Source organism: Zalophus californianus, chromosome 1 (genome assembly GCF_009762305.2).
Source record: "Zalophus californianus isolate mZalCal1 chromosome 1, mZalCal1.pri.v2, whole genome shotgun sequence".
Classification (NCBI taxonomy): domain Eukaryota; kingdom Metazoa; phylum Chordata; class Mammalia; order Carnivora; family Otariidae; genus Zalophus; species Zalophus californianus.
Window position 1 is genome coordinate 147242343 of NC_045595.1, and position 20063 is coordinate 147262405.

At 38.1% G+C, this 20063-nt stretch overlaps 1 protein-coding gene across 1 annotated transcript in view; it reads left to right on the top strand.

Annotated features, from left to right (window-relative positions):
• SLC12A8 (solute carrier family 12 member 8) overlaps positions 1-20063 on the top strand; it is a 149792-nt gene that overhangs the window by 118901 nt on the left and 10828 nt on the right. Inside the window, exons 10-12 of the mRNA XM_027585025.2 lie at positions 136-778; positions 12537-12631; positions 13185-13302. Coding sequence (XP_027440826.1) covers positions 136-778; positions 12537-12631; positions 13185-13302 — 856 coding nt within the window. The remainder of the gene's footprint in view (positions 1-135; positions 779-12536; positions 12632-13184; positions 13303-20063) is intronic.

The following is a 20063-nucleotide window of genomic DNA, read 5'->3' on the forward strand; positions in this document are numbered from 1 at the left end:
TGTAGACCATCAGTTATTAGCTGATTGGCAGAATCATAGTAGAAGTGGTTGGGCCATTATGAGTTGTATTTCTATCATGTAATGTGATTTTCTTCTGAAATTTCATAGTCCTGCATGTTATTTTTGTTTCTGCAGAAAGGGCCAAATAAAACACCTGTAGCTGCCATCTTCCTGACCAGCTTAGTGACCATGGCCTTTGTCCTTGTGGGCCAGGTGAATGTGTTAGCCCCCATCGTCACCATCAATTTCATGCTGACGTATATTGCAGTGGACTACTCCTACTTCTCCCTGTCCATGGTACCCTGCAGCCTTCCCCAGGTGCCTGAGTTAGTGCACAAGGAGGGCACAGGAGCTCTCTGCTGCTCTGAGCACCTGCTCTTGGAGAAGGCTCCCAGCTATGGCTCTGAGGGCATGACCCAAAGCCTCCCTGAGGGCACTCTGCTAGAATTCACCAAAGACATGGATCAGCTCCTCCAGCTAACCAGGAAACTTGAGACTAGCCAGCCAAGGCAAGGAGGCAGTGACGGGATCCCAGAAAATAAGAAGGGGAACCGCAAGAAGGCCACCAAGCAAACCCTACAAGATAGCTTCCTTTTGGACCTCAAGTCCCCAGCTTCCTTCCCTGCTGAGGGCTCTGACAGATTGCCTACTGCCTCTTGGGGGGGACAGGAGGCCTACTGGAACAAGCAGAGTGCCAGGAGTGAAGGGGTTCTGCCTGGAGGACCATGTACTGAACTTGTCCCTGAGCCGAGCAACCAGCCTGTCCCAACTGGAGAAGGTGAGTGCCTTGAAATCACATTAGGGCCTCCTCATTTGGGGTGACCACCTACCTGGTTATCACAACCCCGTTTCATGCCCTTAGACAGTTCACTTTATACCTGGGTTTAAAATCCTTGTCAATTTTGTGTGATATTTATTTTTTAAAGTTATATGCAAACATCAGCTGCATTTGTAATTCTACTCTGTTACAGTTGATTTTAAACAGAAACTCTTGTACGGTAGAGCTGGGCGCCATGGCTAATAATTGAACATTAATTTCATTTTACTCAAAAATCAGCTGAGATATAATATCAACACAAGTGAGACCAATTTTTCCTTTCAAGAGAAGTGGGAATGTAACAAACTGTCTGCCTTAGTAGGTTTTGTCTGTGGAAGATGAATCTCCCAAACCAGGCAAGAGGGGATGGAGAAAAGATGGCTAAAGGAATACAGCTTTGCTTTGCTTTCTCAGATCTACAAACATGGCGGCACAGAGAAAGACTCTCAAAGAGAGGCTTACAGGGCATGAGAAATTCTGAGAGAAATAAAGAATTCATAATTTTGAGTCTTCCACATTTTAAAATGGTGCTTTACATATGTTATTTCATGTAATATGATAGATATTACATTTTTCCATTCTACAAATGAAGATCCTGAGGCCCAGTGAGGTCACAGAGAAGTCTCAGAGCTCACACTTTGCGCAGCCGGGTGTCATACCCAGGTCCACCTGTATTGGAAGCCCATTATTTTTCTCTCTATTACCCGGCCCCGTGAGATCTATATTGACAAGTGTGAGCAAAGAGGAGGAGACAGAGGGACATAGAAAGAGATGTCTAAAAACAAATACTTTACATTCTCCCATACACTTGCTTTCCTTCTTTCTCTCCAAATTGGTGGGAGGTTTTTAATGATAGGAGCATTATTAAAATTTTAAGAATTATTTTAGTTTCATCAAAGTAATAAGTGTACAGTTTAATAAGCCAAGTGGAATTAAAAGTAACCTAATTGGGGTTCCTGGGTGGCTTAGTCGGTTGAGCGTCTGACTCTTGATTTTAGCTCAGCTCATGATCTCAGGGTTGTGGGATCAAGCCCCACTTTGGCCTTTGTGCTTGCACGGAGTCTTCTTGAAATTCTCTCTCTCCCTCTCCCTCTGCCCCCTCCCTGCTCATGCACCTGCGCTTACACACACATGCGCGTATGCTCTCTCTCTAAAATAGTCTTAAAAATAAAATAAAATATCTTTAAAAAGGTAACATAATCAGAAATAGTAGCCCCCACTCTTCTATACCATCCCTTTTACCCTGCTCTGCTCCCTAGTCCCACTCCCAGAAAACCCCCCCTTTCTTTCTTTACTTTTTTTTTTTTTTAAAGATTTTATTCATTTATTTGACAGAGAGAGTGAGAGAGCAGAAGCAGGGGGAGCAGCAGAGGGAGGGAGATGCAGGCTCCCTGCTGAACAGGGAGCCCAATGCAGGGCTTGATCCCAGGATCCTGAGATCATGACTTGACTCCAAGGCAGACACTTAACTGACTGAGCCACCAGGCGCCCAATCCCGCTTTCAACCAAAAACTTGCTTCTTCCATTAACCTTCATGTTACTAAATAATGTATTTGTATTTCTACTTCTTGATATGTCAGTTTCAGATATCATCTTTTGACTTCCTATTATGGTAAATGAAGTTTTAATTCATTTATGCCACTCTGACTTCTCATCCAATGTCCCAGAGTACTTATATCACAGTTTTTGATTAACTTAATAGCTAATATTCATATGATCATGATTAAGTAAATCTTGCTTAACTCTGAGCCATATATTATACTATGATTACATTTTCTTTTTGTTCAACTTTTTCTATTTCCTGGAGTTAATAATTGCCTTGTTCTTTATTTGCTTGGTTTTCTGTAAAATCATTTTTCTCTAAATGCTTGGCCAGATATATCAAATACCTCTTAATGTTATTTTCCAAGTGCTCGAATTCTTCAGAAATTTAACATATTCATTTCTTTTTTTCCCTTTGTTGTATGGCTCTCATCCTGTTCCAGTCTAGACTATCTGTTCTCTAAGCCTGCTACAAAACTATTATCTTGGAATTTCTCTCTTTATCACACTTCTATGTCAGATCCAGGGAATAAGAGATTTTTTGGGATACAATATTATACTAGATTTTTGCTTTTTTTTTTTTTCCAACTCAGCATTGGATGATCTTCCTATGTTTGAAGAATTTCCAGTGTTATAAGTATGGTGAGAGGCAAAACAAGCCTTTCACACTCAAAACTGAAGATGTCAGATACTCAGTTTTCCAGCTTCTCCTATAGCTAAGAGTTCAGGCATGAAGCCAAGGCTCTCCCAATCAGATGAGCCCCCTTACACCTGGAATTGGGAACTAGAAACCTGAATAAATGGGGACTTCAAGGAACTCTCTGAAAGCCTGATATTAGCTGCAGGATGACTGCATTCCTGGCTCCAGTGTCCAGGGATTTCAGAATCAGCAGACTTCAGTGTCTAGACCTTGGTGCCTGCCACAGTAGTGTCCCCCCTAGACTGCTCTGACATATAACTTTGAGTGTTGTTCCTGGCCAAATAGCCCTGAATTTACTTTGCTAGCCTTTCTAGCTATTCTCAGAGGGAAGCCTAGGAAATATGTTTTTACCTGCTCATTTTGCTACTTCATATGAAATTGTGTGGGGTTTTTTCTAAGGAAAAAAGGGAGATTGGGTAGCAACAGTCTATGCCACAATTATCATGGTTTTAATTTCTAAGAGCTTTTGGTTTCACCCCAATTTGTCCTTATGCTTTTTGGGTTTTTTTTTTTTTGAGACTTACTTATTTATTTGAGAGAAAGAGAGAGAGCATGAGCAGGGGAAGGGGTAATGAGAGCGAATCTCCAGCAGACTCCCCACTGAGTGTGGAGCCGAACATGGGGCTCAATCCCAAAACCCTGAGATAGTGACCTGAGCTGAAATCAAGAGTCGGGCGCTTGACCAACTGAGCCACCAGGTGCCCCACCCCCCACCTTTTAAAAAATCTGAACATCATCTCATTCTTGTTTTATGAGTACAATGGCTTATATTATCTCTCTGGTAATATTACTTATTCTCCCTCTAGCCTTTTTCTGCTCTTTTTACTGACCTGTGTTCTCTAGATCCTTTTCTCTTTGGCTTGGTCTTTCTCTCTCTCTCTCTGATATTGGAGGCTTTACTAAAATGTCTGTTGATCTTTAATTTCTTTTCCTACTTAGAAGTGAAATACTAAAAAGCTGTTTAGAAGACCCACATACTGGTCAGGGCTTGTTGATTGGGGCACCTCACTGTAGAATGATTAGGGGGTAAGTTAGCTTTTTCATAGGAGGACCCCAGAAGACCCCCAAATGCAACTCTCTAGAGGTTTTCCTCTGGACTCTTTAGTTCCTCCAGAGGAGAGTCCTTTAATCTCTTGCCTCACCCAGATGGCTGCTTGCATTCAGGGAGCAGGGGGAAGTAGGGGAGTTAGGGGTATCTTACTGTTTAGGATACAGACTTTCATTTAATTCCCTAGTTTCTAGCTCCATCTGCCTACTCTTTGCTGTGCCTGGTGTCCCAAGTCCAGGCACTCACTGGCTTGATTTCTTCAGAGGAAAGGGGTCAGGCAAAGAAGGAGTTGTTACCTAGCTCTGTGAGCAGAAGAAGGGTTCTTGGTGTCCAGCTGTTTCATATACAGTCTCACAACCAAACCTCTGCACCTTAGCACTTCCCAGGGACATGGCATTGCCTGATCTTGAACTTTGCTGGGGTCTACCAGGGTGCATTGGGCTGCTCCTTGCCAGCATCCTCTCTGTAGGCCCTAGAGTTCATTCTCATCTGCTCTGCTAACTCTGTTACCATTCCTCTGTCACCTTTCCATCTTCCAAGTCTTGTTTTTGTTTTCTCTCTCATTCTCCTTGTGTTTGTGGATTTATGCCTATTTAATTTTTTTTCTGTCTTCTCAGTGGGTTTTCAGGAGAAACATGTGGTCAGTTTGTAATGTTTAGTCAATGAAGTGCTCGCTGCCCAGTTGCCCAATTGTAAAATGTCATAGCTGTTGACCACTCCCTCTGTTCTATCCTCACTGCCTGTACCTTGGTGCAGACCCTTCCCATCCAGCACCCAGTCTCTTGTTAAGTCTGCAAACTAGACTCTTGCCTCCAGATTCTCCCACATCCTGTTTCTCCTTCTCATTGTCCGCTGAATAGTCTTTCTAAAATAAAACTCTCATCATGTCTCTCTTACTTAAAAACCTTCAGTAGAATCTAATCTCTTCCATCTAAAGTCCAAGATCCTTGGTTTGATTTGCAAGGTTCTTTACAATCCTGCCCTATATTACCTTTTTGGCCATTTGTCTCCTTACAGCCCATACGCTCTTATTTCCAGTTACACTTAGACTAGTGCCCTAAACACATCTTGTTCTTTATTCCTTCCTGTCTTTGCATATGCTGTTCTGTCTTCATAGTTGCTTCACCTCCTGCTTCTACATCTGGAAAACTCCAGCTTATAGTTTAAAATCCATCTGATTTTTTATATCCATTTACACCCCCTCTGAGAAGGCTTTCCTGATTTCCTCTCCTGTGCAAGCATAACATTTGATCCATGCTAGTAGTATAAAGAATTAACACATTGTTTTATGCATTTAGATCAAATTTGTTTACACATTTGTTTTCAGGCCTACATGTCTGTCTGTCTTAAGGAAAAGAAATATTAGTTTCATTCCTTTACCCCTAGTGTGGCCTTTCTTTAGTCATAAGCCATGTCTTTCCACCTTATGTTCATCACAGTATTCCTACACAGTACACAGCATGCAACAAACACTCATAAGAGGCTAAATTGATGCACAATTGAGAAAATATTAGCTTAAAAAATGAAACATTGATCAATAAAGTAGAATAGAAAGAGTTATACTATTATAAGAACCTAATCTGTGACAAACCAGATGTCATACAATAATAAGAATCAAATCACTATTGAGTAAACATTGTTGAAATCAAATGAATCAAAAAGATTAACCTGGGCTGTATTTTATACCTTATATAGCCATGAATTCCTTATTTATAACAGCTGTGCAAGAGAGATATTTCTGACTGTTGAAGACATCATCAAAGACAATGAGGATCTGATTAAATAGAAATAAAAAACATTTGTACAACACAGTGTCACAGAAGGAAACAATTATTCTGACAAGCACAGCTGATAAAAGCATACCTTCCAATGCATATTATTTTTAAAAATAGGAAGGTCAAACTCCAGATTCTACTAAAGAGAAGTGTGTAGATGAATATGCAGTTTACATTTGAAAAATCAATGCCCAGACTCGTTCATTCAACAAACTTTTATTGTTAATTGTTAAGTATTGTTGGTAGCTAAAAATAGCCAGTATTTTTCAAGCATGTCCATGTTCTTGGCACTGAGATAAGCACTTAACAGATTATCTCATCTAAGCTCAGATTTAGGCATTGTTATTATCTTTTTACAGAGGCTTAGAGAAGTTAAACATTTGCTCAGGTTATGAGACAGCCAGATTTTGAAACCAGGTCCTTTTCACTTTAGGTCCTGTGCTCTTAACCACTACACAAAATGTATGCTACTTGCTGATAGTATCTACTATAAACTAGACCATCATATTAATTCAAAGAACACAAATTAAACCACCTTTAAAATATCATCACACATCTATTAAGCTATCAAAAATTTAAATAAAAAATAGGTCTGTGGTAATCAGGTATATGTACACATTGCTGGAAGCAATTCCAGTGGATTCATTCCTTCTGGGTCTGTTGATTAAAGTTTTTCATCAAATTTGGGAGCCATTATTTCTGCAAATATTTATTCTGCTCTTCTCTTTCTCTCCCATCTCTATAGGACTCCAATTACACATTAATTGGTATACTTTACATTGCCCCCAGGTCTCTGAGGCTCTGTTCCTTTTTCTTCTACCTTTTCCTCTCTGTTCTTCAGTTTGGGTAATTTCTACTGATCTATCTTCAAGTTCACTGATACTTTCTTCTGCCATCTCAAATCTGCTGTTGAGCCCATATAGTAAAGTTTTTATTTCTGTTATTTGACCTTCTAACTGTAGAATTTTCATTTGCTTTTTTTTAGATTTATTTATTTATTTGAGAGAGAGAGAGAAAGCATGAGCGTGTGTGTGTGTGCGTGAGAGTGGGGGGAGGGAGAGGGACAAGCAGCCTCCACGCTGAGCACGGAGCCTGACTCAGGGCTGGATCTCATGAGATCATGACCTGAGCCAAAATTAAGAGTCCAACGCTCAACTGACTGAGCCACTCAGGTGCCCATCATTTTTTTTTTAAATGTTTCTATGTCTCTGTCGATATCCCCTATTTTGAAAGTAACTGCCATCATATTTTCCTTAAGATTTTATTTGTTTATTTGAGAGAGAGTGAGCGGGGGAGGGGCAGAGGGACAGGCAGACTCCCTGCTGAGTGGGGAGCCCATCATGGGGCTTGATCCCAGGACCCTAAGATTAACCTGAGCTGAAGTCAGACACTTAACCAGCTGAGCCACCCAGGAGCCCCTAAGGTTGTATTTTTATTTAATTCTTTGAGTATATTTATTATACTAGCTGCTTTGGAGTCTGTCTGCTAAACCCAGCATGTAGGCCCACTCACTCAGTTTCTTTTTATTGCTTTTTCTCCAGAGCAGGGTCAGTTTCCTCTTTCTTTGCATATTTTGTAATTTTGGGTTGAATACTGGACAATTTCAATAATATAGTGTGGCAACTCCTGATTCTGGTGCATGTTTCCAAGTTTTTGTTTGTTTTAGTAAATTTCCCAGATTTGAACTATGGAATCTCTCTCCTCTGTGGTGTGTGGATTCTGATGTCCATACTCAGTTTTTTATTCTTATTTTTAATTTTTAGCTTGGCTTCCTGGGGTTTGCCCTTGAGTCTATGTGGCCCATGAGGCTCCACCCTCTGCCAGTGGATCTGTGTGTAGGTTGGGAAGCAGTCAAAGTTGCAGCTAGTTCTCCAGTCTCCCCTGGCTTTTACTTTTTGAAGTCTCTCTTTGGTCTCCTCAGGCAGCAGCAGTTTTCCAGTCAGCCAGGGAAATATGGGGAGATATAGTTTCTCTATAGTCCTTCTGTGGCTCTCTCATTTCTAGATATTTCCATTAAATTTCTGGTTGGCCTAGCTGGGTCCACAACCTCAGGCTAGAAAGCTGAGGACTTTTCCCCCTCTTAATTTCCTACTGTATTCACCACATTTAGCTTATAAAGGCACAACTCACAAGTTTGCCCCCTCTGACAGCAAAACTGCCAGTTTCTGACCGGCTCCATGCTGGTAAGAACTGGAATGGGGATGGGAGGCCAGGCCATAGGCTCTCACTGTTCTCACCCTCAGTTCCAGCAGTTTTTGAAAAATAAATACTTCTTAATTATTTGTCTCCATTTGGTTTCTAGAGCCCTGGGTGATTGCTTTTTATTATTTTGTCTAGTTGTATACTTCTTGTGGAGAGGATTCACTGACCTCTTCACATTGCCATAGCTGACAGTCCCTCTGGTTCATTCTTCTTCTTCTTTTTTTTTTTTTTAATTTTTATTATTGCTGTATAGTTGACATAACGTCTCCAGTTCGTTCTCTCTAGAGAATGATCTTTCATGATGTAACAAGAAATATAAAACTATTTAATTGCTCTGACTCTCTAAATCTATTTGGGGGAATGGTATATCAAGGAAACAACTCAAAACCAAACAACAAACTATAAGATGTGTTCAAGATTTTCATAGCTACATTGTGTTAACAAAAAATTAGAAATAACTTAAATGTGCAACATTTGGAAAGTGGTTAAAAGAATTGTATTATCAACATAATAAAATACCACATGGACTTGAAATATGATTCTTTGTGGACTATGCACATTCTTAGTTTATATATATTAACTAGAAGTATGTGTTTATTTATTCTGATAAAGATATGGAGTATATTTTCAGAGATGGTTTAATATTTATTTTAAGTAACTTCTATAAAATTACTTAATTTGTTATTTTAAAAATTGACATAATTATGTTTATTGTATTTGATATTTTTAAAATGCCTGATGCATGGTTTTGTTTACCTGTTTGTTTTGCAAATAAGGCATGATAAAGTAAAGTCGCTTTCTTGATTATTATTCTAGAATTTATAACATGAGAAACTGTCCCCTCCCACACTAGTCTGTAAGACTCGCTTCTTTCAGCAAAATCCTTGACAAGAGAAAAAAATTCTTTTAGTCATTTTCAAAGGGTTTTGAAACCATAGTTGTTCAGAATTCTGAATAATTGTCTGCCTGCTTTATTGTGCCTATTCAAAGTAGTTGAGCATCCTTGCATGAATTTTCCCTCACATTGATGATGTATAAAACTGCATCGTGCTTGCCTGGAAGGCACACCTCTTTCTTCTGTTTCCCCCCAGGTTCCTCAGAAGACATACACACACATACAGTTTCCTTAGGTACAGTGTAATTGAGGTTGTGTGAGATTGAGATTAACTGTGAAAAGGTGAGCTTAACATTTCAAAGATCTCAGAGACGCAAAAATCTAAGTCCTTAACCAATACGGTTCCTTCTTAATAACCAAGGGGGCAACTGTATTTCACTAAGCCTGTGATTGGAAAAATGAATCATGCCTCGGGCATGTTAAAATTGTACAACTTAATTAATGGCAATCAACAGTATTCCTACTTTTTTTAAAAAAGTAATAAAGTCATTAATTCAAATCAATCATAAACTTTGGCAAAGTTTATTTTAATCCACAATTAAAGAGGAGACATTTATTGAGCACTTCCTATACACAAACTTCTAAATGCCAAGATTTGGCATTTAAAGATGTAAAAGACAGTCATTGCCCTCAAGGTATGGAGATACAATGATAGTTGGAAGCACATGATGAAGGCAGATAGATATTGAAAGGATAGAAACTACTTTGGGGGCTAGGATGGTTTCTTTATTCATTTAACCACATGTGTAGAACATTTCCTACATTTCAAACACTGTTCCAGGTGTGGGGGAACATTCTGAATAGACATAGAAGGTCTCTGATGTCCTTGAGCTTGCATTCTAGGAGGGGAAGACACATACTAAACAAGCAAACAAATATATACTGTAATGTCAGTAAGTGATAGCTACTATGATGAAGAGTAAAGCAGGGTAACAGGATAGAGAGAGGCGATGGTGGAGAGAAAGGGTACTGTTTCAGATAGGTTTGTCAGAAAAGATATCTCTGAGAAGAGGATTTTTTTTTAAGATTTCATTTATTTATTTGACAGAGAGAGACACAGCGAGAGAGGGAACACAAGCAGGGGGAGTGGGAGAGGGAGAAGCAGGCTTCCCGCTGAGCAGGGAGCCCGATGTGGGGCTCGATCCCAGGACCCTGGGATCATGACCTGAGCCGAAGGCAGACACTTAACGACTGAGCCACCCAGGTGCCCCAAGAAGAGGATATTTTAATGGAGAATCTAATTGCATAAAATAGTGAGCCATGTAGATATGTGGGGGAAGAGTTCCAGGCAGAAGAAATGGCATGTATAAAGGTACAGGTGAGAATAGGATTGGCAAGTTCCAAGAACAGCTGAAGTCCAGCAGTAACTTGAGAGGAGTGGGCTAGGGGAGAGAGGTAGGAGATGAGTACATGAGAAAAGTGGAGGTCAGTGCACTGTAGGGCCATGCAGGCCAGGGTTGTGATACGATCAGGTTCAGGCTTCAAGAAGATCACTTAAAAAAAAAAAAAATCACTGGCTTTTTGAGGAATGTATTGTATAGAGAGAGGTAAGAGAAAGAGCCAAGCCTGTTGGAGATATATTAAGGCAGACTAAACTGCTATAATAATAATAATAATAATAATAATAATAATAAATATAGTGGCTCAAACACAATGGAAATTTATTTCTGAGTTGCATTAATAGTCTAGGAAGGCTCTCCTCCGTGCATTGATTCTGGGACTCAGGCTGCTTCCATTCTTTTGACTTTATTATCCCTTAATACCTTGTCATATAAAGTCAAGACTCAGTTACCATGTTCAGATTCACAGGCACAGAGAAGAGGCATACCTGCTTTCTCAAAGATGTTGGTGCTGAAGTGGTACTTACCACTTTTGTTCATATTCCACTGATAAGAACTTAGTCATGTGACCACACCTCACTGCAAGAGATCCTGGGAAATGTACTATGCCTGTGGTCTCTACTATAGGAACACACTACAGTAAATCAGATGAAAAATGAAAGTGGCTTGGATTAGGATGGGAGCAATGGAGGTGGTAAGGAGTGGTCATATTTTGGATATATTTTGGGGGTAGAATCAACAGGAATTACTGATGGAATAGACGTATTTGTGAGGAAAAGAGGGGTTAAGGATAAATCTTTGATATTTGAGTGAATGGTGGTGTCATTTATTCAGATGAAGAAGACTTGGGGAGAATAGATTTCTGCTTTAGCCACATTAAAGCTTGAGGTGCTTGTTAGCCAGTAAGGGGAGATATTAAGAAGACAACTAGGTATTCTAAACTTCAGTTCAAGGGAGAGGTCGATCATGATGTCTACTTGGAACATCAGCATGTGGATAGTATATAAAGCCACTGGGGACTAGATGAAATCTCCCAGAAGTGAGTATATTTGGAAATAAGAAGAGTGCCAGGGACTGAATAAATGCTGGGATACTCCAGTATTTGGGAGTTGGAAGGGGGTGGTAATCCAGCAAAGGAGACTAAGAAGGAGTGGCCAGTGAGAGAGGAGGAAAACCAGGGGAGTATGGCATCCGAGAAACCAAGAGAAGAAAGTGTTTCAATAAGAAGAAAGAGATCACATGTGTCAGATGCTGTCTGAAAGGTCCAGTAGAATGAGGACTGTGAATTGACCATTGAATCTGAAAAGTTTCAAGTCACCGAAAACCTTAGGAAGAGTAGTTTTAGTGGAATGTTATATACAATCTTAAGAGTGGGCTGAAGAAATAATGGGGGGTAGAGACTGTATAGGCAATTCTTATGAGGAGTTTTGCTATAAGGAAGGTAAATAGAGCAGTAACTAAGGTGTGGACTGGGAAATATTTGTTTAAGTGGGAGAAATTACAGTGTATTTGTATTTGATGGGGATGATTCAGTAAAGGATGGCGAAATTGATGATGCAAAAGCAAAGCCCTTGAACAGGGCACAACCTGAGGGATTTGCCTTAGGTAAGAGCTGGGACTGTTCATCCACTGTGAAAGGAGGAAAGGTAGAAGAGAGGGTACAGATGCAAGTAGCTTGGTAGATTTGTGATGAGAGAATATAAAAGCTCCATTTGAGAGGAGAAGCTGTAAACTTGTTACACCAGAGAGCAGGAGAATGTTGACTAGGTACAAGACTGCTGAGGAATGCTGAAGTGTGGAAGCAGGTGAGGTAAGCAAGGGAATGCTGCTAGTCTTATAGAATCTTAACTAGGTAAAGGGGGTAGTGGAAAGAGGAAGTAGGTAATAGAAAGCAAATTGGGCAAATAGGGCAAATTGACTGAAGATTCCTTTGTAGGCTACGAATAGTTGGAGTGAGAGACAGCAGAGTAAATTTTTAAAAAAGGAGGTGATAGGCAGAGGTAGATAGATTGAGATCATGATTTGGGAGGTGTAAAGCTACTCATAAAGCAAGCCTTAAGTGTGGTCAAGGGAGTTAATGGTTGAGGTGAATGGAAATTGTTTTTTAGGCTGAGTTACAAAATTGGAGAAGAGGAATTCATAGGTATTTGCTCATAAAAATAGAAAAGGGTTTGGTAACAAATTGGTAACCAAGGATTTGGCTCATTTATTTTTTAGATTTCTTCCTAAAGTCTACGCTCCAAGAACAAGATATCCAGAGACCAACTTCTTTCTACACCCACATGTGCAACCCCTGGGTCTCCCTGTTAGGGGTGAGTAACTTCATTTTTATCCCAATTGTCCTTGAGAAAGAATTCAGTTAGAGATGTCAATCTAGGAGGCTGCAAAGGGGAGAGGAGAAAGGAGAGTCTTAACTAGGAGCAATGTGATTTAAGTATGTTACATTAGAATTTAGATGAGACTACAAATGGCAAGATTATATTTAATGAACCACTTATTTTAATCAATGGTTTACTTAAAAATAATTAATCACCCATGATAACCTCTGGGTCACTAAATTTCTAGCTATAGCAAATTAACATAATTTCACTCTAATTTGTTTCTTCTAAGGAAGAGTAGGACAAGGAGCTAGGGTAGAATATCTATTTATTGATAGTTTTGATTATAGGGTACTTTCGGGTGGATGTCTTCTCAAATATCTGCTTAAGGGAGGCTTTGAATTATATGTGAACTTCAACTATTCAGAATTTATAGTGATCAGAGGTTGATGAAAGGGACTGTTGTTTCTTATGGCCCTGGCCTTGTGGCTTGCTTACCATGTGATATACCATTAGATGACTTGCCCTTCCTACTCTGTTTCCACAGGCTTTTGGGTCTCTTCTCATCATGTTTGTGATCCAGTGGGTCTACACCCTCATTAACATGGGCGTTGCTGCTGTTGTATATTTCTACATTGGTCGGGCCAGTCCAGGGCTTCACCTTGGTAAGCAGCAGAGTCTTTTTGCCACCATCTTCCTTCTTCTCTTTTAGCATTCATTGAAAAAATGTGTTTTGAGCACCTATTAAATGCCAACATTGACTCAGCTATGAATCCCATTTTCAAGTAGTGTATAGTCTAGGAGGAAAAATATAGCATGCACACAAATGGTAACAAATAAAAAAATAATAACAACTTGTTGGTTGCCATAAGACATATGGCAGTAAAATTGATAACAATAGCAGAAGCGCCAGGAGGGAATAAGGGGGGGTAGAGACTGTATAGGCAATTCTTACGAGGAGCTTTGCCATTTGGGACTAGATGAAATCTAAAACCTACTGTTTTAGGTTTCTGATACTACTGTGAAATACTATAATATTACTTAAAGGTAGACCATGATAAGTTAAAAAGGTATACTACAAACCCTAGAGCAACGACTAAAATAATACAACAAAGAAGTATAGCTAATAAGCCAATAAAGAAGATAAAATTGAATTTAAAAAAATACTCAAATCAAAATAAAGCAGGAAAAAAGAAAATAATAAAGGGCATATGAGACAAACAAAAAACAAATAGCAAGGTGGTTTATATAAACCTAGCCATAGCAAATGACACACTAATTATAAATGGTCTAAACATTCCCAGTTAAATGGTCTAAACACTGATATTGTCAGATTGAATAAAAAAGCATGATCCATGATTAAACATGCTGCCTACAAGAAATCTACTTTAAATATAAAGGCAAAAATATATTAAGAGCAAAAGGGTGGGAAAAGATAATATCATGATAACATGAATCAAAACAAAACTGAAGTGATTATATTAACACCAGACAAAATAGATTTCAGAGGACAGATTATTATCAGAGATAAAGAGGGTCATTTCAGAAAAGTAAAGGGAAAAATTCATCAAGAGGACAAAACAAACCTTAACACTTATGCACTTAGAAACAGAGCTTTAATAACATGATGCAAAACCTGACAATTGCAAAAAGAAATAGAAAAGTTCATAATTATAGTCAGATTCCAATACCTCTCTCTCAATAATTGCTGAAATAAGTAGGCTTAAAATCAATAAGGCTTTAGAAGACTTGAAGAACATTGTCAACAAACTTGACCAAACTGACATTTATAGAACATTCCACCTAACAACAACAGAATATACATTCCTTTTGAGTATACATGAAACATTTACCAGGATAGACCATCGTCTATGATTAAAAAATGTTTAATAAATTTTAAAAAGTTTAATAAATTTTAAAAAGTTTTTAAAAAGGTTAAATAAATTTAAAAGCATTCAAGCAAATTCAAGAACAAAGTATGTTCCTTGACTAAGGAGGAGGTAAATTAGAAATAAGTAATAGAATGATATTCCAGGTATCAAAATATTTAGAAACTAAAGAACACTAAATAACGCTAAATGACTAAGAACACTAAATAAACTAAAGAAACTAAATAACTGATGGCCCTGAGAAGACATAAAAAGTGAAATTACAAAATATTTTGAACTGAACAAAAACGAAAATGTAACATCTCAAAATTATGGGATGCAGCTAATGCAGTAGTTAGAAGGAAATTTATCACATTGAATGCATATATTAGAAAAGACCAGAAACCAATATTGTACTGTATGTTCACTACCTAAAATTAAAAAAAAAGAAAAAAAAGAAAAAGAAAAGAAGAAAGTTCTGAAATCAATAACCCCAGCTTCCAACTTAAGAAACTAGAGAAAGAAGAACAGATTAAACCCGAATAAGAAGAAAAAGGGAAAAAATAAAGATCAAGGTAGAAATCAATAAAAATTTTATAGAGAGAGAATGTAATGAGACAAAAATCTGGTTATGCAAGATCAATAAAATTGACAGGCCTCCAGCTAGACTGAGAAGTGTAAAAGGAGAGAAGGCACAAAAATACCAATATCAGGAATGAGAGAGATGATATTACTAGCATCTACAGATGTAAAAGTAAAACAAAGAAATATTACAAATCGCTATACGCCAGTAAATTTAGCAACTGAGATAAACTGGACAAATTCCTTGAAAGATGGAAATATCAAAGCTCACTCTAGAATATAGGGCTATTTAGGTAATCTCAATACCTTGTCATTAAAAACCTGCCCACAGAGAAAACTCTAGGCCCCGGTGGCTTCACTAATGCAAACTGTCAAATATTTAAGGAAGAAAGAATATTAATTCTATAGAAACTCTTTGGAATACTCTACACCAATATCCCTCATGAATGTAGATGCAAAAAAATCATAACAAAATTTTAACAAGTTGAATATAAAAATGTGTAAAAAGGATAATGCATCATAACAAAATGGATGTACCCCAGAATTCGAGGTTTAACATTCTAAATCAATGAGTGTAATATTCACACACTACAAGGGGAAAACTACAAGCATTTCTGAGAGGAAATTAAAGAAATAAATGAAGAGATCTACTGTGTTTTTGAATTGGAGGATTCAATATTCTTAATGTCAGTTCTCCCCAAATTGTCCTATAACTCGACACAATCCCAGTCAAAATCTCAGCTGCCTCTTGTGGAGCTACTGGCAAGCAGATTCCAAAATATTTACATGGAAATGCAAAAAACCTATAGTAGTCCAGCCAGCTTTGTAAAAGAACAGAGTTGAACTTACATTACCTGATTTTGAGATTGATTATAAATTAAAGCAATTGAGATAGCATGGTATTGGCATGAAGATAGACAAATCAGTGGCCAAAGTAGAGAGTCTAGAAACTAGCCCCCACATATATGGTCAGTTGATTATCAAAAACCGTACAAAGGCAATTCAGTGGAAGAAAAGTCTTTTTAGCATATAGTGCTAGAACAATTGGAAATCCATATTCAAAAATTAAGCTGCAATTGCATACATCATACAATACAAAAATAACTCAAAATGGATCATAGAACTAAATGTAAAACCTAAAATTATAAAATTTCTAAAATAAAATGTAGGAAACTGTGACTGAATGAGGCAGATTTCTCAGATACAACACTCAGTGCAGGAAAAGAGTTGATAAATTGGACTTCCTCAAAATTAAGAACTCTGATCTTCCAAACATACTGGTAAAGACATGCAGAGGTCAGGGTGCCTGGGTGGCTCAGTCTGTTAAGCTCAGGTCATGATCCCAGGGTTCTGGGATTGAGCCCCGCATCAGGCCCCCTACTAAGCAGGGAGTCTGCTTCTCCCTCTCCCACTCCCCCTGCTTGTGTTCCCTCTTTGTCAAATAAATGAATAAAATCTTTCTTTAAAAGATTTTATTCATTTATTTGAGAGAGAGAAGGAGAGAGAGAGAACATGAGAGGGGGGAGGGTCAGAGGGAGAAGCAGACTCCCTGATGAGCAGGGAGCCCGATGTGGGACTCGATCCTGGGACTCCAGAATCATGACCTGAGCCGAAGGCAGCTGCCCAACCAACTGAGCCACCCAGGCGCCCCTAAATGAATAAAATCTTAAAAAAAAAAAAAAAAGAAAGAAAGAAAACGCAAAGGCAAGCCACAGACTGTGGGAAAATATTAGCAATTCACATATCCGATAAAGGACTTGTTTCTAGAACACATAAAAACTCTCAAATTTCAATAATAAGGAAATGACAACAAAAACAGGCAAAGATTTTAAATAGATTTCATCAAAGAACATAAATGGATGGCAAAATAAGCACATGAAAAGATGCACAATGTGAGTGGTCATTAGGAAATTCAACTAAAATCACAACATACTACTATACACCTATTAATATGACTAAAATTAAAAGTACTGACCATGTCACCTGTTGTTGAAGATATGGAGCAACTAGAACTATCATATACTGCTGGTGGGAATGTAAATGATACGCTCACTTTGTAAAACAGTGTGGCAGTTTATTAAAAAGTTAAACAGGGGAGGTGGGTGGGGTGATGGGTGAAATAGGTGATGGGGATGAAGGAGTGCACTTGCTGTGGTGAGCGCTGGGTGTTGCATGGAAGTGTTGAATCACTATATTGTACACCTGAAACTAATATACCACTGTATGTTAGCTAATTGGAATTAAAATTTAATAAATAAATACATTGATAAATAAATAAGTAAAGTTAAACCTATACCTGCTATATGAACCTGCTACTGGACTCCTAGTTATTTACCCAAGTGAAATGAAAGCGTATGGCCATAAAAAAAAAAAAAAAACAAACCACATGCACATGAATATTCATAGCAGCTTAATTTGTAAATAGCCCCAAACTGGAAACAACTCAAATGTCCACCAAGAGGTGACTCTATAAATGAATTGTAGTATAACCATACAATGGAATACTACTCAGCAATAAAAAGAATGAACTTTTTTTTAAAGAATGGACTATTGATACATGCAGTAACATGGATGAATCTCAAAATGAAGATGCTGAGTGAAAGAAATCGGACAAAAAGAGTACATAGTGTAGTATTTCATATATGTATAACTAATATATTTTATATATAATTTATATATAAACCAGACAAGAAGAGTGCATAGTATACTATTTCATATATATGTAGTTACTGAAAATGCAAAGTAGTCTATAATGACAGCAGATCTGTGGTTGCCTTTGGATGGGGTTTGTGGGTGGGGGATACGTGGGAAGGAGGTCTTATGAAGCAGCTTGAGGAAGCTATTGGAGGTGATGGGTACGTTCATTATCTTATTTGTGGTGATGGCTTCACAGTACATACATGTGTCAACACTTTCCAAATTTTACACTTCAAATACATGTAGTTTGTTCTAAAAATGTACTAATTTGTTTTAATTAGTAAGATTAAACAGAGGCACAGAAATGGTAAGATACACACACACACAGAAATGATAGTCTTTGTGAAGGAAGGAAGAAGTTTATACTGACAGATCTCTAGAAACAGGAGGCATGGCATGCCACTCAGGGCCAAGTGGGGAAGGACCAGGGTTGGTCAGGAGGCAGAAGAGGAAGAGAGGAGAACATGGCCCAGAGCCATTACTGAAGTTTTAATGGGAAGGGATGGGCGAGGCAGGTAGGCAGCTGACCACATTTGGGATTGGATAGTTTGAGTAATTTTGGTGGGCTCTGGGATATAAGAGTGGTCACTGGCTACCCAGGACCTGGCTCTGGGGTCATCTAGGGCAGGGGAGTATTGGCTTGGTGTGTGGGAGTTTAACAAAGAAGGTAATTGGGGGTGAGGGCTCTGGATTTGTTGGTTTGTATATCCAAAGTATGCTTATAGGGGAATTGTTTGCTATCTCTAGGAATTCGCGCTCACCTCCAGGATTAAGGTCACAAATTCCAGAGCGACAAAAATCTAGAAAGTAAGAAAACGCAATCAGTACTCTGATTGTATTCCGTTATTCCTCAATAATAAAGCTGTTTAAAAACGACAGTTGAGAGCCCTTTTCAGCAAAATACTATGATGTATTTGTTTGATGTATTTTGTATATCTGATGTATAGTTTTGAAAGAAAAGCACATCAAACATTGTAAGTCCCATTTACATTAAAAATAATGCTTTAGAAAAAGTCATGCTAGGGAGAGGTCCTCCTATCAGCTAGTTTAAGGAATAGAATACATTTTGATTAACATAGGGATTATATTAGTGATTGCTTCTGAATTTCTTATAAATTACTTTGATATTAAGAAATTTAAATATTCCCAGAAATTTCTTCACACGAAAATATGAAATAAAATTTCAGGCCAATCTACATCCAGAATTTAGATAATTTAGAATCCAAATGATCACAAATAAGTAAGTTCAGTAAAATGTTTATGTTTATTTTCTTCCTTCCAACAATATCAAAATATATTAGAAACTTTCTCTTGCAATTACAGATATTAATGCAAATCTAAAATTTGTCCCCCCTTTAACTGCAAGAACCCTGAATGAAACTGAGGAAATATGTATTATCACCTACATCCTGTTGACATTAGCCAAGATTCTAACGTAAGCCCCATAATGCTAATGTCCTGATTATATATTGAATACTATCTTATCAACCAATTTTCAACCAGCCATTTAGATAGATAGACAGATGATAGATAGATAGATAGATAGATAGATAGATAGATAGATAGATAGATGATACAAAATTTGGAGAAATATTTTTTTTAATTTTATTTTATTATGTTATGTTAGTCACCATACATTACATCATTAGTTTTTGATGAAGTGTTCCATGATTCATTGTTTGTGTGTAATACCCAGGGCTCCATGCAATACATGCCCTCCTTAATACCCATCACTGGGCTAACCCATCCCTCCACCCCCCTCCCCTCTAGAACCCTCAGTTTGTTTCTCAGAGTCCATAGTCTCTCATGGTTCATCTCTCCCTCCGATTTTCCCCCCTTCATTTTTCCCTTCCTACTATCTTCTTTTTTTTTTTTTTTTTTAACATATAATGTATTATTTGTTTCAGAGGTACAGGTCTGTGATTCATCAGTCTTACACAATTCACAGTGTTCACCATAGCACATACCCTCCCCAATGTCTATCACCCAGCCACCCATCCCTCCCACCCCCCACCATTCCAGCAACCCTCAGTTTGTTTCCTGAGATTAAGAATTCCTCATATCAGTGAGATCATATGATACTTGTCTTTCTCTGATTGACTTATTTCGCTTAGCATAATACCCTCTAGTTCTATCCATGTCATTGCAAATGGCAAGATTTTGGGGTTTTTTTATGGCTGCATAATATTCCATGCGTATATATACCACATCTTCTTTATCCGTTCATCTGTCAATAGGCATCTTGGCTCTTTCCATAGTTTGGCTATTGTGGACATTGC